The 26,261-nt window shown below is 37.7% G+C and overlaps 1 protein-coding gene across 8 annotated transcripts in view; it reads left to right on the forward strand.

Annotated features, from left to right (window-relative positions):
• RPS6KC1 (ribosomal protein S6 kinase C1) overlaps nucleotides 1-26,261 on the forward strand; it is a 248,245-nt gene that overhangs the window by 87,415 nt on the left and 134,569 nt on the right. For all 8 annotated transcript variants that reach the window (XR_009210687.1, XR_009210686.1, XM_032137687.2 and 5 more), the window contains one exon: nucleotides 26,122-26,237. Coding sequence is in view for 6 of the 8 variants with exons in the window: in XM_032137687.2 (XP_031993578.1) it covers nucleotides 26,122-26,237 (116 nt within the window). In the remaining 2 variants the exon portion in view is untranslated. The remainder of the gene's footprint in view (nucleotides 1-26,121; nucleotides 26,238-26,261) is intronic.

The following is a 26,261-nucleotide window of genomic DNA, read 5'->3' on the forward strand; positions in this document are numbered from 1 at the left end:
TAACCTGATTAGGCATAGGTTATTTGGTCATCCCTGGGAAGGTGGACAGAGCTATCCCTGATGCACTGCATGAACTGAACAGCATAACCATGGAATGTGGAAGGAGTGGATCAAATGAAAAGGGATGTTGGGCAGAAACAAAAAAACCACACTGAAATGTTATCTTCTGCTTATCTGTCATGGCCCAACAGTGCTGTTTATTATCCTTTCTCCCCTGGCCTTAAAAAACAAAAATGATTGTTTTGGTTGTTCACGTGTGTTCTCTTACATGTTTCTTAGATGATAATTCTCTAGAGAACCGGCATAGTATCTACTTTTTTTAAACTTTTAAGGGAAGTATATTGTATATACAGAAAAGTAAATATCATAATCATATAGCTGAATGTATTTTCACATACGGGACACTCCATGTGACTGGCATCCAGATCAAGGAGCAGAATTTGGCCAGCACCCTAGAAACTTCCTCATCTCCCCTCTTCAAAGGAAATTGTTATTCTGATCTTTAACAGTGTTGAGTGGAAGAGGTCTGCTTTTTCTTTTAAGAAATATTTTGGAGAAGGAATCTTGCTATGGTGCCTAGACTGTCTTGAACTGGCCTCAGGCAATCCTCCTGCCTCAGCCTCCCAAAAAGCCAGGACTTCATTCAGTGTGAGCCATGGCACCTGGCTCAGGTCTGCTTTTTTCTATTCCCATTCCTTGCAAGTGTAGGGCTCCAGTTTTGAGAGCCTGCTTTCTGTTGTTTCCACCCTCTTCTCTGCAATTTCCATTATGGATGATGACAGGGAATGGGTTGGGGTCTTGTTTCTCTTTTATTTCTGTAGGATCCTGACCTTTCTCTCATTTTCTTCTTTCCCTTTGGCCTTTCACTGCCACACCTTGAAGAGGTATCACTCATTTTCTATATATCTGATTCTTCGCCAGTAGGAAGGCTTTACCAAGGCTCTCACTTTTTATTTTCTTCACTTTCGAGCCTATAAAGCTTGTTTTTTTTTTATTTTTAAATTTTATTTATATTTTTATTTTTTTTTGAGATGGAGTTTCACTCTTGTTGCCCAGGCTGGAGTGCAATGGTGCGATCTCGGCTCACCACAACCTCCGCCTCCCAGGTTCAAGGGATTCTCCTGCCTCAGCCTCCCAAGTAGCTGAGATTACAGGCATGCGCCACCACGCCTGGCTAATTTTGTATTTTTAGTAGAAACGGGGTTTCTCCATGTTGGTCAGGCTGGTCTCGAACTCCTGACCTCAGGTGATCTGCCCACCTTGGCCTCCTAAAGTGCCAGGATTACAGGCATGAGCCACCACGCCTGGCCAAAGCCTGTTCTTTAACTATCAAATGCCAACCTGTGTTTGACATTTAGTTGGGCTTCCTTTTTCTGTTTTTGTTTGTTTGTTTGTTTTTTCCTGTGCTTTGGTTTAAGTCCAGTTTGCGCTCTCTCTCTCTCTCTGTATGTATATATATATATATATATACATATATATTTTTTTTTTTTTTTTCCTTCTCCCCACTCCCACCAAGGACTCTCTTAAGCTTTTCTTCCTCTGGTCACCACATCCATTGGCTTGTAATGGGGGGCCCTGGGAGTGCTGTTGTAATTTGGTTTCTTTTTCTTTTTACAGATAATCCAAAGGTCATGGTATCTTTGTTTCCTAGTGGTGCTGAAAATGTGAGTCATATGTGGATTTATTTGCGCTCTTGGTTTTTTGTTTGTTTCTTGAGAGGTTATGTGGAGACATTTGAAATTTGGTGGCCACCGTTGTCCTCTAGGCCCAAGAGTTCACACAGGTTGATTTCAGAATGTTCAACAACTTTTGTATGCCTAAAATAAACTTTACTTTGTTGTGATATGCATTATCCTTTTTATAGATCATTGGATTTAATTGCTAATATTTATTCATTTATGTACAGGCTTACCTTGTTTTGTTGTACTTTATGGCACTTTGCAGATTTTTTTTTTTTTAAATCAAATGGAAGTTTTATGGCCACACTGTATTGAGCAAGTCTTTTGGGGCCATTTTCTTTTTTTTCTTCACAACTTTCATTTTAGGTTCAAAGGGTACATGTGCAGGTTCGTTACATGGGTAAATTGTGTGTCACAGGGATTGGTGTGTAGATAATTTTGTCACCTAGGTAATCGATATAATATTTGGTAGGTAGTTTTCCAGTCCTCACCCTCCTCCCACCCTCTACCCTCAAAGAGGCCCCAGTGTCTATTGTTTCCTTCTGTGTCCATGTGTACTGAATGTTTAACTTCCACTTACAAGTGAAAATATGCGGTGTTTGGTTTTCTGCTCCTGTATTAATTTACTTAGATTATGGCCTTCAGTTCCATCTTTTGTTGCTGCAAAGGCCATGATCTCATTTTTTTAAATAGCTGCTTAGTATTCTATAGTATATCTGTACCATATTTTCTTTATCCAGTTCACCATTGATGGGCATCTAGCTTGATTCCATGTCTGTTATTGTAAATGGTGTTGTGATAAACGTGTGCATGTGTCTTTATGGTAGAATAATTTATATCTTTGGGCATATACCCAGTAATGGAGTTGTTGGATTGAATGGTAGTTCTATTTTCAGTTCTTTGAGAAATCTCCAGACTGCTTTCCACAGTGGCTGAACTAAATTACATTCCCACCAGCAGTATATAAGCATTCCATTTTTTCTGCAATGTCACTGGCATGTGTTATTTTTTGACTTTATAATAACAGCCATTCTGACTGGTATGAGATGCTGTCTCATTGTGGTTTTCATTTGCATTTCTCTACTGATTAGTTATATTGAGCATGTTTTCATATGTTTGTTGGCCGCTTGTATGTCTTCTTTTGAGAAGTGCCTGTTCATGTCCTTGCCCATTTTTTAGTGGGGTTGTTTTTTACTTGTTGATTTGAGTTCCTTATAGATTCTGAATATTAGACCTTTGTCAGATACATAGTTTGCAAATATTTTATCCTGTTCTATGGGTTGTCTGTTTATTCTGTTGATAGTTTGTTTTGCTGTGCAGAGGGTCTCTAGTTTAATTAGGCCCAGTTGTCAGTGTTTTTGTTGCAAATTTTTTTGGGGTCTTTGTCATGAAGTCTTTGCCTGGGCTGATGTGTGGAATGGTATTTCCTAGGTTTTCTTCTAGGGTCTTTATAGTTTTAGATTTTACTTTTAAATCTTTAATCCATCTTTAGTTGATTTTTATATATGGTAAAAAGTAGGAGTCCATTTTCAATCTTTTGCAGATGGCTAGCCAGTTATCCCAGCACCATTTTTTGAATAGGCAATCCTTTCCCTGTTGCTTGCTATTGTTGGCTTTGTTGAAGATCAGATAGTTACAGGTGTTCTGAGTTCCATAACTCAGAAATAAAGAAGGGTTTCATTGGTCTGTGTATCTGCTTTTGTACCAGTACCATGCTGTTTTTGTTACTGTAGCCTTGTAGTATATTTGAAATTGGGTAGTGTGATGCCTCCAGCTTTGTTCTTTTTGCTTATGATTACTTTGGCTATTCAGGCTCTTTTCTTATTCCAAATGAATTTTATAATTTTTTTCTTATTCTATGAGAAAATGTCATTAATAGCTTGGTAGGAATAGCACTGAATCTGTAAATAGCTTTGGGGAGTATGGTAATTTTCATAATACTGACTCTTCTATCCATGAGCATGGAATGCTTTTCTATTTGTTTGTGTCGTATCTGATTTCTTTCAGCAGTGTTTTGTAATTCTCATTGTAGAGATCGTTTACCTCCCTGGTTAGCTATATTCCTAGGCATTTTGTTATTTTTGCGGCTGTTGTGAATGGGACTGCATTCTTGATTTGGCTCTCAGCTTAGACGTGATTGGTGTATAGAAATGCTACTAATTTTTGTGCATCGATTTTTGTATTCTGAAACTTTGCTGAAGTTGCTCATAAGATCTAGGAGCCTTTGAGCAGAGACTATGGGGTTTTCTAGGTATAGTATCTTGTGAAGAAAGATGATTTGACTTCCTCTCTTCTTATTTGGATGCTTTTTATTTCTTTGTCTTGCCTGATTGCTCTGGCTGGGACTTCCAGTACTTTGTTGAATAGGAGGGGTGAGAGATGGCATCCTTGTTTTGTTCTGGTTCTCAAGGGGAATGCTTCCAGCATTTGTCCATTCAGTATGATGTTGGCTGTGGGTTTGTCATGGATAACTCTTATTATTTTGAGGTATGTACCTTCGATGAGTAGTTCGTTGAGGATTTTTAACAGAAAGCGATGTTGAATTTTATCAGCAGCCTTTTCTGTGTCTCTTGAGGTAGTTTTCATTTTTAGTTCTATTTATGTGATGATCACATTTATTGATTTGCATATGTTGAACCAACCTTACATCCCAGAAATAAATCCTACTTGATCATGGTAGATCAGCTTTTTGATGTGCTGCTGGATTCGGTTTACTAGTATTTTATTGAGGATTTCTGCATCTTACATTCATCAAGGATAGTGGTTTGAAATGTTTTGGTATCAGAATGATGCAGGCCTCATAGAATGAGGGAGGAGTCCCTTGATTTTTTTTTTTTTTTGGAATAGTTTCAGTAGGATTGGTACCTCCTCTTTTTTTTTTTTGAAACAGTTTCACTCGTTGCCCAGGTGGGAGTGCAATGACGTGATCTTGGCTCACTGCAACCTCCCCCTCCCGGGTTCAAGCGATTTTCCTGTCTCAACCTCCCAAGTAGCTGGGATTACAGGCACCCATCACCATGCCTGGCTAATTTTTGTATTTTTAGTAGAGACGGAGTTTCATCATGTTGGCCAGGCTGGTCTCAAACTCCTGACCTCAGGTGATCTGTCCGCCTCAGCCTCCCAAGGTGTTGAGCTTACAGGCATGAGCCACCATGCTTGGCCACCCCCTCTTTTTTATACATATGATAGAATTTGGCTATGAATTCATTTTGTCCAGGGCCTTCTGTTTGGTAGGTTTTTAATTGCTGATTCAATTTTGCAACTTATTATTGATCTGTTCAGATATTCAGTTTCTTCCTGGTGCAGTCTTGGGAGGTGGTATGTTTCCAGGAGTTTACCCATTTCTTCTAGTTTTCTAAGTTTGTGTGCATAGAGGTGTTGGTAATAGTCTCTGAAGGTTTTTTTATTTTTATTTTTTGAATTTTTGTGGGGTCAGTAGTAATGTCCTTTTGGTCATTTCTGATTGTGTTTATTTGGATCTTTTCCCTTTTTTTCATTTTTAGTCTAGCTAGAAGTCTGTGAATCTTATTTGTTCTTTCAAAGAACCAACTTAAAAAAATTGTTTGTATGGTTTTTCTCATCTCCATATCATTCAGTTCTGCTCTGATTTTGGTTATTTCTTTTCTTTTGCTACCTTTGGGATTGGTTAGCTCTTGTTTTTCAGGTTTCTCTAGGTGTGACATTAGGTTGCTAATTTGAGATCTGACTTTTTAATGTGAATGTTTAGCACTGTTAACTTTACTCTTAACACTGCTTTAGCTATGTCCCAGAAATTCTGGTATTTTGTATCTTTTTTTTTTTTTTCATTAGTTTTGTGGGGTGGAGTGTTCTGTAGATGTCTGTTAGGTCTATTTGGTCAAACGTTGAGTTTTGGTTGTGATTATATTTGCTGATATTCTGCCTCAATTATCTGTCTAGTTCTGTCGGTGGAATGTTGAAGTGTCCCAGTATTACTGTGTGATTATCTAAATCTCTTTATAGGTCTCTGTGAACTTGTTTTGTGAATCTGGGTGCTCCATTGTTGGGTGCATATATATTTAGGATAGTCAAGTTTTCTTGTTGAATCAAACCCTTTATCATTATGTAATGCCTTTCCTTGTCCTTTTTGATCATTGTTGATTTAAAATCAGTTTTTTTCTGGAATGAGAATGGGAACCCTGCTCTTTTTTGTTTTCCATTTGCTTGATAGATCTTTCTTCATTCCTTTACTTTGAGCCTGTGGCTGTTACTGCATGTGACATGGGTCTCTTGAAGATAGATATAGTTGGGTCTTGCTGTTTATCCAACTTGCCACTCTGTGCCTTTTAATTGGGGCATTTAATCTGTTTATGTTTTTCTGGTTAAGAACCATTACTGGGGAGCTAGTACAGTCTTTTGGATGTAAGGAGACACTCTGGCTCCTAGAGTTGCCAGAGTTCTTGCACTGGTTCTTTCTCATCTGTGTGGGCTGATCTTCCTTTAACTGTGGTGTCATTTGAGTATAGGCAGTTGGCTTCATTTCTGGATGTTTTTGGGTGGACGAAAGTTTGTAAAGGGTCTTTGCTTGTGGCTGAATTCTTGGCATTGGTTTCACAGGGTTGCAAAGTATTTTTGATGTTGAAGTTTGGGCTGCCATCCAGTAGATGGCGATTAAGCAACCACTACCCTGATCAGTCGGCAGCCAGCGACATAAAAGCAGTATTCCCTCTAACAGCAAAAAGATTGCCACTTACTGAAGGCTCGGATGATCATTAGCATTTTTTAGCAATATTTTAAAATTAAGGTATGTACATTGTTTTTAAAGACATAATGCTATTGCACTCATAGTACACTACGAATGGTGTAAACGTAATTATTATATGCACTGGGAAACAGAATGTGTGACTTGCTTTATTATCAAATCCACTTTTTTGCAGTGGTCTGGATCAGAACCTACAATATCTCCAAAGATATGCCTGTATATGTATTTTTATTTTTCATAGATTAGGTATATTTAGCAAATGTAAAAGTAAATTAAAGACATCATGGCCTTTACTACCGCTGTGTAGTTTATGTCTGTAGAATATAGGGTCATTCTTCTTCATATCCACAATGTATTTATCATACTTAACATATTCTATGGGAGGATTTTAATAGTAGATTCAATTTCTTTAGTAGATATTCAACTATTTTATATATTTCTCCTTTCGTAAAACTCAGCAAGTTCTATTTTTCAAGAAATTTGTCTGTTTCACATAAAAGGTGAAATTTAATTGTAGAAGTGTTCATAGTATCTCCTAATCTTTTGGATGTCTGTTTGGTTTTTCTGGATTTTGGTTATTTGTTACATATTTTTTTTCTTAGTCACTCATGTTAGCATTTTATCAGTTTTTTTAATGTTCAAAAGAATTAACTTTTAACTTTTATTTTGCTGATCTGTGTTTTCTATTTTATAGATTTGTATTCCTTTCTCTCATTCTGCTTACATGAAGTCTGAATGTTCTTTTTATTTTTGAGTTAGAAGATTACATCTTTGAGTTTCAGTCTTTTTTTCCATATACATTTAGGATTATTAAATTTTCCATTAAGTATTTGTTTAGCTACCTCCTATAGATTTTGATATGTCAAACCTTAGTTATTATCAGTTCAAAATATTTTTCATTTTTTGTTTTGGTTTTTAAATCTCCTTTTATTAGTTTTCTATTGGTGCTATAGCTACTTAACATAAACTTAATGATTTTCAAAACAAATTTTTAATTTTATTGTTTTGTATGTTAGAAATCTGACGTGAACCACCCTGGGCAAAAATCAAGGTGTGAGCAGCACCTTTTTTTTTTTTTTTTCCCCGGAAACTGCACATAAAAATAACTGTTTTCTTGCCTTTTCTAGCTTCTGGTGGCCACCTGCATGCCTTTGCTTATGGTCCCCTTTGTCCATCTCAAAGCCAGCAGTTTTGCATCGCTCTGACCATTCTTTCATAGTTATATTTCACAGTGATCCTCAGCCAGGAAACGTTATCTGGTTTTAAGGAGCAATATGATTGCATTGGGCTCATGTGAATAATCTAGGATAATTGCCCCACATCAAAACCCTTAACCTTAATCACATTTGTAAAGTTTCTTTAGCCACGTAAAATAACATAGACACAGGTTCTGGACTTAGGGCATGAACATCTTCAAGAGTCCCCTCATTATTCTGCCTCCTGTACCTGTGAATTACTTAGAAGTATGTCATAAATAGCATAAGCATATTGTTTAATTTTCTCGCAGTTGGAGTTCTTTAGTTTTTTATTTTTTAGAGACAGGGTCTTGCCTCATTGCTCAGGCTGGAGTACAGTGGCACGATCATAGCTCACTGCAGCATCAAACTCCTGAACTCAAGTGATCCTCCCACCTTAGCCTTCAGAGTAGCTGGGATTACAGCTGTGAAAAAAATTCATAGAAATGGGAATCTCACTATGTTGCCTAGGCTGGTCTTGAACTCCCGGCCTCAAGAAGTACTCCAGCCCCAGCCTCCCACAGTGCTGGGATTATAGGTGTGAGCCACTGCACCTGGCCCCCTTTCTTGACCTTTCTGAGTCCACTTTACCAGCTTCTTCCCCACTTGATCTTTAAATGCTGAAATTCATCGTGATTTGGTTATCAACCTTCTTAGGCTCTTTACCCTATTCTCCTTAGTTGATTTCAGGATTACATACTTTAATAACTGTCTACAACAGCAGTGTACAATAGCAATATCATATCAACACATACGTAGTCTTGAATTTTCTAGTAGTCACATTAAAAAAAAAAAGATTTAGGGCTGGTGCAGAGGTTCATGCCTGTAATCCCAGCATTTTGGGAGGCTGAGGCAGGCAGATCACGAGGTCAGGAGATTGAGACCATCCTGGCCAACATGGTGAAAACCCATCTCTACTAAAAATACAAAAATTAGCTTGGCATGGTGGTGGGTGCCTGTAATCCCAGCTACTCGGGAGACTGAGGCAGGAGAATCACTTGAACCCGGGAGGCAGAGGTTGCAGTGAGTCAAGATCGCGCCACTGCACTCCAGCCTGGGTGACAGATAGAGACTCCCATCCAAAGAAAAAAAAAAAGATTTATACTGCTGACCAAGAAAGGTAACAGTCTTTCCTGAAGCAACTAAAAATACCAGACAATATATTTAACAATGATTTTCGAGACACTGGGCATCAGGGTAATGAAAGACAGTGATTTCTGAGAGGAAACAAATGAAGTCAGGCTCATGATTGTCCCAGATTGCTGTCTTGAATTTCTAGGTTGTGGTGCAGGGAGAAGGAAGCCATTTGGATCCTGGCAGAACCTCTGAGTTAAGAAGATAAAGTTGAGAGGCTAGGAAGAATGAAGTTAGAGTTTGTAGTTAGAGCTTGCAGGATACAATACTTAGAATTATTGCCTGATGACCAGTGTCTTGTCTAGAGGAGAGAGAATGGTACAGAGATTGGTAGTGTCTCCTGGAATACACATAGAGTACTCATTAGTGTATGCATGTGGGGAAACTATTCAAGAGCAAAAAAGATATCCCAAAAGGATTACAAGACACAATTCTGGTTGCTCACACAGGGCTGGGAATAGCGTCTTCCTAAGAGGTAGTCTCAGAAACCTCAATCGTGGCATTAGGTAGAATACTTAGAAGGAATAATAATGCTGTGGAATAATAATTAGGCCCACTCCCACAAGTCTTTTTAAAAATATATAATTTTTATTTTTTTCAATTTTTTGGTAGGTACATAGTAGGTGTATATATTTATGGGGTGCATGAGATGTTTTGATACAGGCATGCAATGTCAAATAAGTACATCATGGAGAATGGGGTGTCCATCCCCTCAAGCATTTATCCTTTGAGTTACGAACAATCCAATTAAACTCTACGTTTTTAAAAAATGTACAATTAAGTTATTGACTATAGTCACCCTGTTGTACTATCAAATAGTAGGTCTTATTCATTCATTCTGTTTTTTTTTTCTTTTTTTTTTTTATATATTTTAACCATCCCACCTCCCCGTAACCCCCCACTACCCTTCCCAGACTCTGGTAACCATTCTTTTACTCTCTGTGCTCATGAATTCATTTTTTTTTTTTTTTAATATTTAGATCCCACAAGTAAGTGAGAACATGCAATGTTTGTCTTTCTGTGCCTGGATTATTTCACTTAACACAATGATTTTCAGATCCATCCATGGTGTTGCAAATGACAGGATCTCATTCTTTTTCATGGCTCCATAGTACCCTGTTGTGTATATGTACCATTTTTTCTTTATCTGTTCATCTGTCAATGGACACTTAGGTTGCTTCCAAATCTTGGCTATTGTAAATAGTGCTGCAGTAAACATGGGAGTGCAGATTATCTCTTCGATATACTGATTTCCTTTCTTTGGAGTATATACCTAGCAGTGGGATTGCAATTTTTTTTTTTTTTTTTTTGTGACAGAGTCTTGCTCTGTTGCCCAGGCTGGAGTGCAGTGGCGTGATCTCGGCTCACTGCATCCTACACCTCCTGGGTTCAAGCAATTCTTCTGCTCATCCTCCTGGGATGATTACAGGAGCTGGGATTGATTACAGGAGCCCGCCACCATGCCCGGGTAATTTTTTGTATTTTTAGTAGAGACGGGGTTTCTCCGTGTTGGACAGGATGGTCTCGATCTCCTGACCTTGTGATCTGCCCACCTCGGCCTCCCAAAGTGCTGGGATTACAGGTGTGAGCCACTGTGCCTGGCCATGGGATTGCAATTTTTATTTTTTTTGAGGAACCTCCAAACTGTTGAACTATGTATAACATAGTGCTTGTACTAATTTACATTCCCACCAACAGTGTACCAGGGTTCCCTTTTCTTCACATCCTCACCAGTATTTGTTATTGCCCATCTTTTGGATATAAGCCATTTTAACTGGGCAGGGATAATATCTCATTGTAGTTTTGATTTGCATTTCTCTGATGATCAGTGATGTTGAGCACCTTTTCTTATGTGTGTTTGCCATGTGGATGTCTTTTGAGAAATGTCTATTCATATCTTATGCCCATTTTTTGATCGGATTATTAGATTTTTTCCCTATAGGTTTATTTGAGCATCTTATATATGCTGGTTATTAATCCCTTGTGAGATGGGTAGTTTGTAAATATTTCCTCGCATTCTATGGGCTGTCTCTTCACTTTTTTGATTGTATCATTTGCTGTGCAGAAGCTTTTGGTGTGATCCCATTTCTCCATTTTTGCTTTGGTTGCTTGTGCTTGTGGGGTATAACTCAAAAAACCTTTGCCCAAACCAGTATCCTGGAGATTTTCCCCAATGTTTTGTTGTAGTGGTTTTATAATTTGAGTTCTTAGACTTTAAGTCTTTAATCCATTTTGATTTGATTTTTGTGTATGGCAAGAGATAGGGGTGTAATTTCATTCTTCTGCATATGGGTATTCAGTTTTCCCAGTACCATTTATCGAAGAAACTGTCTTTTCCTCAGTGTATGTTCTTGGCACTTTTGTCGAAAATGAGTTCACTGTAGGTGTGTGGATTTGTTTCTGAGTTCTCTATTCTGTTCCACTGATCTATGTGTCTGTTTTGATGCCAGTAGCTTGCTGTTTTGGTTACAATGGCTCTGTAGCATAATTTGAAGTCAGGTTATGTGATTCCTCCAGTTTTTTTCTTTTTGCTTAGGATCGTTTTGGCTATTTGGATCTTTTGTGGTTCCATATAAATTTTAGGGTTGTTTTTTCTATTTCTGTGAAGAATGTCATTGATATTTTGATCGGGATTCCATTAGATCTGTAGATTGCTGTGGGTCATATGGACATTTTAACAATATTGATTCTACCAATCCATGAACATGGAATATTTTTCCATATTTTGATGTCTTCTTCATTTTTTTCATCAGTGTTTTATAGTTTTCATTGTAGAGCTCTATTGGTTAAGTTAATTCTTAGATATTGAATTTTATTTGTGACTGTTGTAAATGGGATTACTTTTTAAATTTCTTTCTCAGATTGTTCACTGTTGGCATATAGAAATGCTACTGATTTTTGTACATTGATTTTGTATCCTGCAACTTTACCGAATTTGTTATCAGTTCTAATAATTTTCTTGTGGAATCTTTAAGTTTTTCCAAATACACGGTCATATCATTTGCAAACAAGGATAATCTGACTTCTTCCTTTCCAGTTTAGATGCCCTTTATATCTTTCTCTTGTCTGATTGCTTCTAGTACTGTGTTGAATAACAGTGGTAAAAGTGGGCGTCATTGTCATGTTCCTGATCTAAGAGGAAAGGCTTCAGTTTTTCTGCATTCAGTATACTATCTTTGGGTCTGTCATATATGGCTTTTATTAGGTTGAGGTGTGTTCCTTATATACCCAGTTTTTGAGGGGTTTTATCATGAAGGGACATTGAATTTTATCAGATGCTTTTTCAGCATCTGTTGAAATAATTATTTGGTTTTTTATCTTTCAATCTGTTGATATGATATATCACATTGATTGATTTGCATATGTTGAGCCATCTTTGCATCTCAAGGGATAAATCCCCTTGGTCATGATGTGTGATCTTTCTAATGTATTGTTGAATTCAGTTTGTTAGTATTTTGTTGAGGATTTTTGCATCAATATTTATCAGAGATATTGGCCTGTGGTTTTCTTTTTTTTTTTTTTTTGATGTCTTTGTCTGGTTTTGATATCAGGGTAATACTGGCCTCCTAGAATGAGTTTATAAGTATTTCCTCCTCTATTTTTCAGAATAGTTTGAGTAGGATTGGTATCATTTCTTCCTTAAATTTTTGGTAGTATTCAGCAGTGAAGCCATCAGGTCCTGGGCTTTTCTTTACTGAGAGACTTTTTTACTGTGGCTTCAATCTCATTGTCTGTTATTGGTCTGTTCAGATTTTGTGTTTTTTCCTGGTTCAGTCTTGGTAGGTTGTATGTAAGTAGGAATTTGTCCATTTCTTCTAGACTTTCCAATTTATTGACATATAGTTGCACATATTAGCTACTAATGATCCTTTGAATTTCTGCAGTAACAGTTATAATGTCTCCTTTTACATTTCTGATTTTATTTATTTGTATACTCTATTTTTTCTTAGTTTGGCTAAAGGTTTGTCGATTTTGCTTACATTTTCAAAAATCCAACTTTTTGTTTCACTCATCTTTTGTATTATTTCAGTTCATTCATTGCTACTCTGATCTTTATTATTTTTTCTATTCATTTTGGGTTTGGTTTGCTCTTGCTTTTCTAGTTCTGTAAGATTCATCGTTAGATTGTTCATTTGAAGTTTTTCCTCTTTTTTGATGTAGGCACTTGTAGTTCTAAACTTCCCTCTCAGTATTGCTTTTGCTGTATCCCATAGGTTTTGGGATGTTGTGGTACCATTATGATTTGTTTTAAGAAATTTTCAGTTCTTTTCTTTTCTTCATTTACTCACTGGTCATTCAGGAGCATATTGTTTAATTTCCATGTATTTCTGAGGTTTCCAAAATTCCTGTTGTCATTAATTTCCAGTTTTGTTCTGTTGTGGTCAGAGAAGGTCCTTGAAATAATTTCAATTTTTGTTGAATGTTTTAAAACTTGTTTTGTGACCTAACATATGGTCTGTCCTTGGAAATGATCCATGTGGTGAGGCAAAGAATGTGGATTTTGCAGCCCTTGGATGGAATGTCCTGTATCTATTAGATCCATTTGGTCTGTAGTATAGATTAAGCCTGATGTTTCTTTGTTGCTTTTTCTGTCTGGAAGATCTGTCCAATGCAGAAAGTGGGGTGAAGTCTCCAGCTATTATTATACTGGGGCCTATCTTTCTTGTTAGCTCTAATAATATTTGCTTTATAACATATGGGTGCCCCAGGGTTGGGTGCAAATATATTTAAAATTGTTATATCCTCTCACTGAATTGACCCCTTTATCATTATATAGTGACCTTGTTTGTCTCTTCTTATAGTTTCTGTTTTGAAATCTATTTTGTCTGATACAAATATATCAGAAAAATATTTTTTAGTTTCCATTGCTGTGGAATATCTTTTTCTATCCCTTTATTTTCAGTCTGTTTGTGTCTTTATAGGTGAAGTGTGTTTCTTGTAGGCAACAGACTGATGGGTCTTGTTTTTTCATCCATTCAGCCAGTCTGTGTCTTGATAGTAGTTTAGTCCATTTGCATTCAATGTTATTATTTATAAGTAAGGACTTACACCATTTTTTTTTTTCTGGTGGTTTAGTGTTCTTTCTTCTTTCTTTCCTTCCTGTCTTCCTCTAGTGAAGGAGATAGGATTTAGTTTCTTGCTTTTTATTTTTTTGTATGTACATTATGTGTTTTTTTTGTTTGAAGTTACCATGAGGCTTGCAAATATATCTTATAACCCATATTTTAACTTGATAACAACTTAACACTTGTGTAAACAGACAAGCAAAAGGAAGAATAATAAAAACTCTACACCTTAAGTTTGTCCCCCAGCTTTTAAACATTTTGTTGTTTCTATCTTATTGTGCTGCCTATGTCTTGAAAAGTTATTATTTTTCATTGGTTCATCATTCAGACTTCCTACTTAGGATAAGAGTAGTTTACACACCACATTACAGTGTTATAATACTTGGTGTTTTTCTGTGTACTTACTATTACCAGTGAGTTTTGTACCGTCAGGTGATCATTTATTGCTCATTAATGTCCTTTTCTTTCTAATTGAAGTACTCCTTTAGCACTTCTCGTAGGACAGGTCTGGTATTGAAGTCTGTTAGCTTTTGCTTGTCTGGGAAGGTGTTTATTTTTCCTTCATGTTTGAAGGATACTTTTGCTGGATATACTCTTCTAGGGTAAACTTTTTTTTCTTCAGTATGTTAAATATGTAATTCTTGGGAAGGCTTTCCAGACATTTGAAAGGACTTGCGTGTTGTGATCTAAGCTGTTTCTGCTTTAGGGCTCACCACAAGCCTGGTAATGTTATGGTTCTTGCAGACTCTTAGAGGTACCAGCCACCTTGATGGTCTTGGACGAGATCAGGGAGAATTCTCTTGATTACCAGTCAGAGGCTCTTGTTGTTTCCTTACTTTCTCCCAAACATATAAAATCTCTCTGTCTGTTCTAAGCCACCTAAAGCTGGAGGTGGGGTGACATAAGCACCCCTGGGGCTGCCACCACTGTGACTGCTCTGCATCAGACCTGAAGCTGGCACAGTGCTGGGTCTTGTCCGAGGCCTGTTATAGCCACTCCCTGGCTACTGCCTATGTTTGCTGAAGGCCCTGGGACTCTGCAGTCAGCAGGCACCAAAGCCAGCCAGGCCTGTGTCCTTCCCTTCCTGGTGATGAAGTCTCCCAGTCCCTTCGTGGATATAGAAGTGCTGTCAGGGAGTCAGGGACTAGAATCGAAAACCTTAGAAGTCTACCCGGTATTCTCTTGTATTGCACTCTTGGGGCACTCAAACCACAAGATGCAGTTCTTCCTAGTCTTCCCTCCCTTTTCTGAAGGCAGACAAGCCTTACCCCATAGCCACTCACCCCAGGCCATAGGACTACGGCCAGAATACTGCTGGCATTCTCTTAAGTCCCAGGATCTCTTAACTCAGCTTGTAAATACTGCCTGGACCGGGACTCACCCTTGAGGGTAGTGGGTTCCCCACTGGCCCAGGGCAGGTCCGGAAATGCTGTTCAATAGTCAAGGCCTGGAATTGGGACACCTTAAGTGCCTGCTTGGTGCTTTACCCTTCTGTGGCCTTGCTGGTATCTAAGGTACAAGACAAAGTCCCCTTTACTTTTCCCTCTGCTTTTCTCAAGCAGAAGGAGTTTTACTCTGTTGTCACCACAATTGGTAATGTGCTGAGTCTCACTTAAAGTCTGCAAGTCTCACAGGCTCACCTGAAGCCGTCAGTGTAGTACCTGGGTATCGTTGCTGATTATTCAGGGTCCAAGGGCTCTTTAGTTACCAGGTGATGAATGCTGCCAGCACGAAGTCCTTTCTTTCAAGGCAGCAGGTTCCCTTCTGGCTCAGGGTGTGTCTAGAAATGTCTGGGAGCTAGGACCTGGAATAGGGACCGCACGGCTCTGACCAGTGCCTTATCTTGCTGTGGCTGAGGTGGTTTCCAAGATGCAAGACAAAGTCCTCCCCACTTTACTCTCCTTTCCTCAAGTGGAGGAATGGCATTTCTTTTGGAGCTATGAGCTGTGCAGCCTGGGGTTAAGGGAGTGGTGATGCCAGCCCTCCCTTGACTGCCTCGGCTGGTATCCCAGTATGCAGTGTGTCCTCCTGTCCACTGTCTCTGGGCCTAGTTCAGTACTAAGACTCGCCTACAAGTTGCAATCCTTATGGCCTCAACTGCGTTTCAAATTTGCTTGGAGACACAGAGTGCTGTAGCCCTTGTTGGCGAGGTTTGCACGCAGTCAGTTTCTGACCACTAGGATCAGTGATTCCCCTCTGGCTAGAGTTGGTTTAAATGCTCCCATCTTGGGTGGGCGTTAGCTGAGTTTGGTCCAGTTTTCCTTTTTGGTCTAACAGGACAGCAGTTGCTGTTCAGTACCTCACAGTTGCTGTGTTCTCCCTCCCCTAGATGCTGTCATAGACACTCTCTGCACTATGCTGCTACTGCTGGGGGTGGCGGGGGGTTGTGTCAGCAATTCAGGACTGCTTTTTTTTTTGTATCTTTTCAGTGCCTCTTTCAGTAATATGAAGTTAAAACCAGGTACTATGAGTACTTACCTGATTTTTGGTTCTTATGAAGGTGTTTTTGTTTTCTGTGTAGATAGTTGTTAACTTGGTGTTCTTGTGGGCTTGGGGATGATTGGTGGAGCTTTCTATTCTGCTGTCTTGTTCCACTGTCCCCACTCTCTCAAGTCGTAAAAGCAAGACCTAAAAGGATCAAACTATATTCAAGAACCATTTCTGTATTCTAGAACAAAGCTCAAAAATATTGATAGTAGTTAGAAAAACACCGACCACCCAACATGGTAAAATTCAAAATGTTACCATTCATGCATAGAAGCAGGAAAAATACCCCCTTAATTGAGGGAAAATTAATCAATCTAATCCTACCAGGAATTGACAGAGATGTTAGAATGATCAGATAAGGGCTTTAAATGTTGTTATAACTTTGTTTATTATCTTGAAAAAGTTAAGTGGGGACATGGAAGAATTATAAAAGACCAAACTAAACTTCTATAGGTAGTATCCACAGTGTCAGAAATGAATACAAAGGTTGTGATGTGTGGCGGATTAGATTTTCCAGAAGGAAAGATTAATGAACTTGAGGACATAGTAATAGAAACTATCCAAAATGAAACAGTGAGATAAAAGTATTTTTAAAAATTATAAAAAAGGACTTCACTGAACTATAGAACTATTTCTGTATATAGAACTGGGACATGTGAAAATGGAGAGGGGGGAAACAAAATATTTGAAGAAATAATGCCTGAAAGCTTTCCACATTTAATAAAAACAATTCGTAAGTCCAAGAAGTCCGATAAATCCCAAGCAAAGAAACATGAATACTACACCAAGGCACATGATAATCAAATTGCTCAAAACCAGTGATAAAGGGAAAACCTTGAGATTAACAGCAGGCAGAAGAAAAAAGACAATTCATATATGAACAAAGATACGAATGTCATCAGATTTCGTGTTGAAAACAATGTAAGAGAGATGACGATTGATCAATATATCTGAGTAGAGAAAAAGGTAGAAAAAAACCTGTCAACTGAGATTTCTGTACCCAGTGAAAATATCTTTAAAAATATAGGCAAAATAAGGAATTGTTTGGGAGTGATGAGTATATTCTGTTTTCTCTTTGATTTTCTTGGTCAGTCTACCTGAAAGTTTGCCAATTTTGTTGATCTTTTTGAAGAATTTTTAAAATTTCGTTTGTTTTCTCTATATTTCTTCTATTTTCTGTTTCTTTTTTTCTCCTTTCCCTGTTTTCTTTTATATGGTTTGCTTTTTATTTTTTAGAGTTTATCTTAAGAGGTAAAAGCTTAGGTTATTGATTTGATATCTTGTTTTCAGTGTTGGTGTTTAAAGCTATTAGTGTCCCTCTGAGCACTGCTTTCACATGCCATAAATTTAGATATATTGCTTTCATTTTCACTCAGCTTGAAATAATTTCCAGTTATCTTTGTTTCTTCTTTGATTCATGTATTTTTAAGATATACATTCTTTAGTTTTCAAATATATGTGAATTTTCCAATTTTTAATTTTTTTTTTTTTTTGAGACAGAGTCTTGCTCTGTTGCCCAGACTGCAGTGCAGTGGCACAATCTCGGCTACTGCAAGCTCCACCTCCTGGGTTCATGCCATTCTCCTGCCTCAGCCTCTTGAGTAGCTGGGACTACAGGTGCCTGCCACCATGTCTGGCTAATTTTTAAATTTTTTTTAGTAGAGACGGGGTTTCACCGTGTTAGCCAGGATGGTCTCGATCTCCTGACCTCGTGATCCACCCGCCTTGGCCTCCCAAAGTGCTGGGATTACAGGCGTGACCCACCACGCCTGGCCTTTAATTGTTGATTTCTGGTTGATTGTTATGGTTGGTGAATATAGTTTGCATGATTTAAATTATTTTATATTTATTGAGACTTGTTTTGTGGCCAAGTACATGGTCTGTCCTGGAGAATGTTCTATGTGTGCTTATAAGAAGCATATATTCTGCTGTTTTTGTGTGAAGTATTCTGTAGATTCAGAATTCAGGTTGGTTGATAATACTGCTCAAGTTTTCTATATTATTACTGATTTTCTGTCTCTTTGTTCTAGCGATTATTAAGACATATCTGATGAATATTGTTGAATTGTCTGTTTCCTTATTTCTGTCATTTTTTGCTTCATCTGTTTTGGAGATCAGTTAGTAGATGCAGGTGTGTTTATAGTTATAGTTTCCTGATTAATATAACCTTTTAACAGTATAAAATGTCTGTTATTGTCTGTGGTAACTTTTCTTTCTTAGAATAGATTTTGTCAGATATTGGTATAGCTGTTCTCTCTTATGATTACTTTTTGCACAGTATGTTTCCATTTTTTTATTTACAACCTGGTTGCTTCTTTGAATCAATGTGTATCGTCTATAGACAGGATATAGTTAGATCCTGTATAGTTTTTTTTTAATCCAGTCTTAGAAATAATCTTTGCTTTTGAGTAACATGTTTAATTTATGTACACTTAATGTTTGACAATGTGTAGAATTCAGCCATTTGAAATGGCACTAGTTAAATACACTTGTAGCTGTGTAAGCCAGGTAGATCAGTATTGTGACTTCTTGCTACTCTCACCCTGTGTTTGATTACGAGCCTTAATAGGTAAGATCTATCTTGTTCTCCTGCCTTGTCTTGGCAATGTGCTTGCTATTCCAGCACTCTTGAAACTAGGGCTCTGTTCAGTTTTGATCAGACCCACCTACAGGTTCCTCAAAATAACCATTTGACCTAAAACTCAGGCTTGGCAGCAGGGAAACTCTCATTTAAGTTGTTATAATACTTTTCTGATCTTTGTGGGAACAAGGTGGGGATAGATAGATACCCATAATGTATCACAGTAGCTAATATTCAGGGAAAGCAAAGTTTAATTAATTTTAGTTTTTTCTACTTACAAATGGAGTAGCCCAGTTTAGAATGATTTGTATAAAAATAAAGAGTTAAATAAGCTTGGACACATAGTGCTACTTCTCCAGTATTTTTTTTTTAAACTTTTTTTGAAAACATTCATACAGGAAGGCGTGTTCCCTGAGAGTTGTTTATTACCAAGTATTTTCTGTGCTAAAATTAGTAGTCACAGATATGTAAAAAAATTGCCCTCCTTTTTTCAGGAAGAGAAGGAACCCTAGAAAACTAGTATAGGCTTGTAGTTCTTCCTTAATCTTAGATTTAATTTGCTCTGGAAACATAGAACTTTAGAGATTACTTACCCGGAGCCTTCAGGAATGTCTGTCTGGGAATGATTATTGGTATACACTATTACTTATTATATAATAGTAGTAGTAATAATAATGGTTATGATGATCTCTCATGTAGTGAGAACTCAAGAAGGACAAAGTTCATATGCGAAACAGTATGTTTTGCTTCTTCATCTGTCATTTCAAGATATATGTTTGGTGGATCTAGATGGAATGGATTTTGTATCATTAAAAGAAAATGAACCCTTAAACTTCTGTTGATACTCAGGAGGCTTACTGTACTATAGCCTATTGGCATAAAGTGCTGAATTTCCCCCAGGGTTACCACTGAAAGAAGAAAGTCTGGACGAATAGTTTCCTGGTATATGCTTCTTGAATTGTTGGCTATTTTGGTGTCAAATTTTATGTTGAGAGTTTCATGTTTTAATGACAAAAGTGTTTACTGGAAATTATAGCTTGGAAAAGAGAGCCACTTTCCTGCTTCAGTAGAAAGCTAGGTAAAGCATTGATGTGGGGTAAAGTAGCTGTGGAGTTTTATATTCAGATTGTATGAACAGTAAACAGAGCATCTAAAATAACCACTTGCACGTTGCAACAAACACATCATCATTTGCTTAAAAAAGAGTTATAATTACAGTTGACGAAGCATGGACACCATAAAAAATGCATTAGTTTGGCTTGACACATTAATTACCTGTTTTTGCAGATGTTTTTATGTATTGTTGTGTGAACAGTTTACAAAATAATTACAGGAAAGTCATATGGAAAATAAACTAAGTGGGTGGTTTCTCATCTAAATATTTTCATTCATGTGAATCTGTGAGGCACAGCTGCTCTATAGCAAAAGCAGAGAGATAGTTGAGGATTCTCGAAGTGTTTTTTATTAGCCGATCTGTCATCAGTATCACCACATTTTTATATCTTTAGCAATACAGTTTAAAAACATTTGAGAGGGCTGGTTTATTCCCTGTGATTACTCAAAAATCTTTGATTCTGATCAGAAGAAATGTGGATATCTATGATTATTTTAAAGTAAACCAAATGAAACCCAAAAAATCCTAAATGAAAATCTATTATTTTAGTTCTGACAGGTTATTAGGTACCTTGAGAAAGAGTTAATCATTATTTTGTAATTACTTGAGTTATGCAGTTTTATATTACTTATAGCTTATTCTATCTTTATAATTAAACCACCAGGCCTGGCGAATTAAAAAAATTTTTTTGTAGAGGTGGGGTCCCACTGTGTTGCTCCAGCTGGTCTCAGACTCCTGGGCTCAAGCCATCTTCCTGCCTCAGCCTCTCAAAGTGCTGAGATTACAGGCGTGAGTCACCATACTTGGCCAGCAATGTTATCTTGAAGGGAGTAAATAAGTCTTTGGATTCTCTCTTTAAAATTGCATAACAAGGAAAAATAGGTTAGGGAGCAGAAAGAAATTGTTGAATCTAAGAACACTGTCTCTGTAGGTATTTAACACTCTATGATATAATGATGTATAATATTTGTTTTCATTTAGTGTTACTGATAGCAGAAAAGCTGCTAAACATCATTGAAAACAATCATAATTGAGGCATTGCCTGGGCGTCAATATTATGACTTTTGCTTTTACTATTCTTTGGTGACTCTCTGATTTTCTAGGGGTCACATGAAATTGGTTTTGAAAAAACATTAATAGGGGGTTGACTAAATGCAAATGGAAATCAGATTCCCTGACTGGTTCATGTTATACGTGGAAAGGCTGATGGCTTCAGAGTTGTGGTAGACGTGTAGAACTATAAATTACTGTTCTTCTCAAGGTTGCCTTTTGTTGTCAGAACACTTAGCATAAGGCAGAAATGGTAGGCTATACCTGAAAAGAACAAAACACCGTTAAACATAATAAATCAGCACTTAAAAAATACTAGCTATAACTACCAAGGCCATCTCAAGTGTGAGTTTTCTTTTATGTGACTAAAGTTGTTAACAAAAAAAAAAAAAAAAAAAAAAAAAAAAGCAAAAAAGCAGCAACAAACAAAAACTCAAACCCAGTTTGATTTGGATGTTCTTTCTATTGTGATAAATCTGAATGAAATCAAGCATGCTTGACTAAGCACAGGGCCTATTGGGAGAGTATTTGTGGTGTAGAGAAATAAAGATAAGAATATAATAAAATGTGACTAAGTAGAGTCTTATGTGGGGATTAAGTTCTGTGCATGTGGCAGAAATCAAATAGAGTCAAAATACTGTTAATAACCCCTTAAAATTTCCCATGAAACACAGATATAGACATACTGTCTTTCAAGATGTTTAAATTGGCTTGTTCTTCCTCCAGCATGGCTTTTCTTTTGTTGAACAAATGATGAGGCTGTTAGTTATATTTTTAGTGACTAAGGGTAGAATTGAAATAACTATTTTTTATTCTAGGTTGCGAAACTGAATTTTATTAGTTCCATGAGTAAAAATGCCTCTTGATTTTTTTTTTTTAATGGGCAAATGAGAAAAGGCCATTATTATCCAAATAAATATTTGGTAATAAAGATGTTCAAGAGACCAGTTTTTCTCAGAAAGGCCTATTCTCTTTTACATGGTATGACATATACCTCTTTGTAGCTCCAGTTTTCCTGTATGTTTGTCTGTTGTCTTGGTTGTCTCTCCATTCTGATTCTACTTTGCTTTGTTGCCTGACAGGCACCTTTCTCAAATTCTTATGTTTATTTCTCTGTATCTTTGTTTCCATACTCACCTGTACTTCTCCCGTGCTCTGTATTTTTCTTGTTCTACTCAGAAACAGTAGAATAATCAAATTCAAATTCAGTTACGGTACTTTATATTGAAAGGTAGCTTAGGATAGTGGCAAGTACCCTGAAGTATGGTGTAAGACATGGTCTAGGTTCAGGCTCTTATAGTAACTGTGTAACTGAGAAAGACATTTCACATTCCTGAGACTCAATTTTCTTATAAAAGAGAAGAGATATATTTCTTATAAATAGAATATGGTATAATGAAGGGTGCCAAATGGTGATGGCTTCTTGGATAAGTTAGAACTTCTGGATTCCATTATCTGTATACCATGCCTTCTATAAACTTTTCCTAGTGACTGAAGTCAGAGATGGTGCACTGAGAAACACAGCATGGGTAATTGAGTGTTTCTGTAAATTTCATCAACAACTTTGGATTTTCTCCTCTTATCTACTTAGCTACTCCCTATCAGAGATCACACACTATAATCACCCTGTATGATCAGAAATTGAGAAGGTGAAGAAACACAGGTTGTCACAATCCACATTAAGACATCTCTTATGATACACCAGAACTTTTTAACATAAAGGTTATTAAATAATGGGAACAGTTTTTCTTTTCTTTTTTCTTTAAAGACAGAGTCTTGCTCTGTCCCCCAGGTTGGAGTGCAGTGGTTCGTGGCAGTGGCATGAGCGTGGCTCACTGCAGCCATGATTTCCCAGGTTCATGCAATCCTCCCGCCTCAGCCTCCCAAGTAGCTGGAACCACAGGTGCGCACCAACACGCCTGGCTGACTTGTATTTTCAGTAGAGACAGACACGGGGTCTTGCTGTGTTGCCCAGGCTTGTGTTGAACTCCTGGGATCAAGCAGTTCTTTCACCTTGGCCTCCCAAAGTGCTGGGATTATAGGAGAGAGCCACAGCCTAGTTTTTCTTTTTTGAATGCCTAAGCCCAGTGGAAATTCTTGCTGTAGCTGAATGATTAACAGATAATCATTGTGGACTGTGTGTGTGTATTTTAAAAGGGAGAACAAGAAATCAAGCAGGTTAGAGTTAATTAAACATTTTTTAGTCAATTAAAATCTGTTTAAAGTCACATTTGTCAATAATTTGACTAGTTAGAAATACCCTGGAAATCTACAGAGTCATCTTTTTTTTTTTTTTCTGCTACTGACAAACCTGAATAAGCATTCAGGAGCAGAAATCTTCAAGAGATAGTTTTTATTCTTGGATGCTGCTATTGATCAGCAGTGATTATGACCTCCTTTTAAGGGACTGATAAGGAATGAACCGTAGTATTTATGTATAAGGTTACTTTTTTGAGTCTTGCTCTGTTGCCCAGGCTGGAGTGCAGTGGCGTGATCTCAGCTCAGTGCAACCTCTGCCTCCCGGGTCCAAGTGATTCTCCTGCTTCAGCCTCGTGAGTAGCTGATATTACAGGTGCCCACCACCACGCTTGGCTAATTTTGTGTGGTTTTTTTTTTGGTGTCGTTTTTGTTTTTGTTTTTTTGAGATGGAGTCTTGCACTGTCGCCCAGGCTGGAGTGCAGTGGTGCTATCTCGGCTCACTGCAAGCTCTGCCTCCCGGGTTCACACCATTCTCCTGCCTCAGCCTCCCGAGTAGCTGGGACTACAGGCACCCACCACCACGCCCGGCTAATTTTTTGTATTTTTAGTAGAGATGGGGTTTCACCATGTTAGCCAGGATGGTCTCGAGCTCCTGACCTCGCGATCTGCCCACCTTGGCCTCCCAAAGTGCTGGGATTACAGGCGTGAGCCACCGCGCCCAGCCAGTTTTGTGTTTTTAGTAGAGACGGGGTTTCGCCATGTGGGTCAGGCTGGTCTCAAACTCCTGACCTCAGGTGATCCGCCTGCCTCAGCCTCCCAAAGTATTGAGATTATAGGCATGAGCCACCACACCTGGCCTATATATAAGGCTACATTTAAAAATCCTTTCAGTATTTCCATCACATCATTGTAGTTTCCTTGGAAGTGGAACCACCATATTCAGCAGGAGTCCATTTCAACTTCTGGCTTCTGGTTCTTGTTTCTCTATTACTATGGAGACCGCCTAGAAAGTGGCAGAAAAACCAAAAGTTTAAAAAACAGTAATTTGATTATAAAATATGGCTTTAATTCTAGCTTTAACTAGTTGTTCCATATCTTGACATTTTCGAATTCCAAATTATTTTGTGAGTTTTTTTTTTACAAAGCAAATTTTGAAACTTTATTAAAGCTTAACTACACTGAATTAAAAAGTAAATTGCCATAGTTTTTATTATATTTGAGCCTAAGGTGAATCAAAAATCTTAAATGGGGATTTAAATTAGGGCTTGGAAGCCATTATATAATCTGAAATGAGAAGAGCTAATGGTAATGGAAATAGCAGACTCCAGACACGGTAAACCCTAAACCAGAGGACTCGTATTGTGTAGAAACAGTGGATAGCTGTTATTATGTGGCATGTTTTATCTTCAAACTATGTTATAGTTATTTAAGTGATTTTCACAGAATATACTCATTTTTCAACTGAGTAGAAAAGCCCTCTAAAACCTTGCAGTTAGGAAGTAAGCAGATAGTAAGGGTACAGGCAGAAGTACGCTGACATTTTAGTTGTGGGTTGAGGAGTTGGAGAGTTAATAAATAAATGTAGATGGTTCCACAGTTAAAAAGCAATAGAATTTTTTTCCTCCACCAAGACCAGTTATATTTGTGAATTCCTCATGAAGGAGAGAAGAGATGGAATAGTAATGTAAAAGGTGTGAAATGAAAGTTATTTAGCGAAATTGCAGTCCCAACTTTGTTGCACCTTTTTGTTGAGGTCTGTATTTAGTCAGGATTCTTTGGTTTGCATGTGCGGAAATCCAAATTTGAACTACCTCAGGGAAAGAAAGGCAGGAATGTAGCTTCGCCTGAAATCAGGGATGCCAGTTACATTAGAGGAATGTAGGTTCACTTGAAAACACTGGGATTTCTTTCTGTTTTTTCTTTTAAGTCTCCCATATCTGCTTTCTGAGTCAAGTTTGTTCTTTCACATTGGTCTTTTTTTGCATTGGCAGAAACTGGCTGTTGGCAGTTCCTACTTCTCTTATTTACAGCTTGAATAACAGAGACAGTCCAGTTTGTGTTGTGCCAATTCCTCCCTTCTTCAACTGTGGCCAGGAGGATAGGGTTCTATGATTGGCTCAGCTCGTGACTAGGGGGGCCCACCCTTGGCTAAATGGACCTTGGTGATTAGAGGGACTGACATCTGAAACAAGAAAGCAGTTTTCATTCAAACCACCTGGTTGGTGATGGGGGAAGGGGTAGAAGAGCATGATGGCAAGAAGAAAGGGACATTTCCCAGAAGCAGAAGAAGATGCTGTTCCAGGCAGAAATAAGAAGAGGGTTCTACTAGTAGTCTTTTGGGGGAAATTATCTCTTTATTATAATTCAGTTCACTTCAGTTCAGCAAACCCGGAAACATTGTTTTGTAGGATTTGGTTTTTAGAAAAAAACCAAGGTTGAACACGCACACACACACACACACACACACACACACACACACAACAGCTGTTGCATTTGGTCCTATTTGTTGAGTTGCTTAGTTGTATAATGTCTGGACAAGGGCTAGTCTTTTTGTCTTCAGAGCTTTTTACAAATAGACATTTCTTATATATTTGACTCCTACAAAAATACATCAAATTATCAATACGTATTTAAATATGAGAATGTCAGAATTTGGATAAATGAAATCAGTGGGGAGAAATAGTTAGACTTCGTTGATATTAATAACTTTCACGTCTTTTCCAATTTTGAATATCTCTTCTTTTCAGTTAGAAATGTGAACAAGCAGCGTATTGGGTAGAAGGAAGTTAATTTTCAGGTTGAACTGAGGAAAATTTATTTTTTACATGTCCAGACCTGTTGTTTTTTTTTTTTTAGGAGAGTCAAGCCCTACCCGTCGAGAAGCTGTGAAGAGAAGAACAGCTGAGTATCTCATGCGGGCAGAAAGTATCTCTAGTCTTCATGGGAAACCTCAGCTTGATGATGTATCTCAGGTATGTCTCATATTTTGTTGTGTG

Source organism: Hylobates moloch, unplaced genomic scaffold (assembly GCF_009828535.3).
Source record: "Hylobates moloch isolate HMO894 unplaced genomic scaffold, HMol_V3 SCAFFOLD_18, whole genome shotgun sequence".
In the NCBI taxonomy this organism is placed as follows: domain Eukaryota; kingdom Metazoa; phylum Chordata; class Mammalia; order Primates; family Hylobatidae; genus Hylobates; species Hylobates moloch.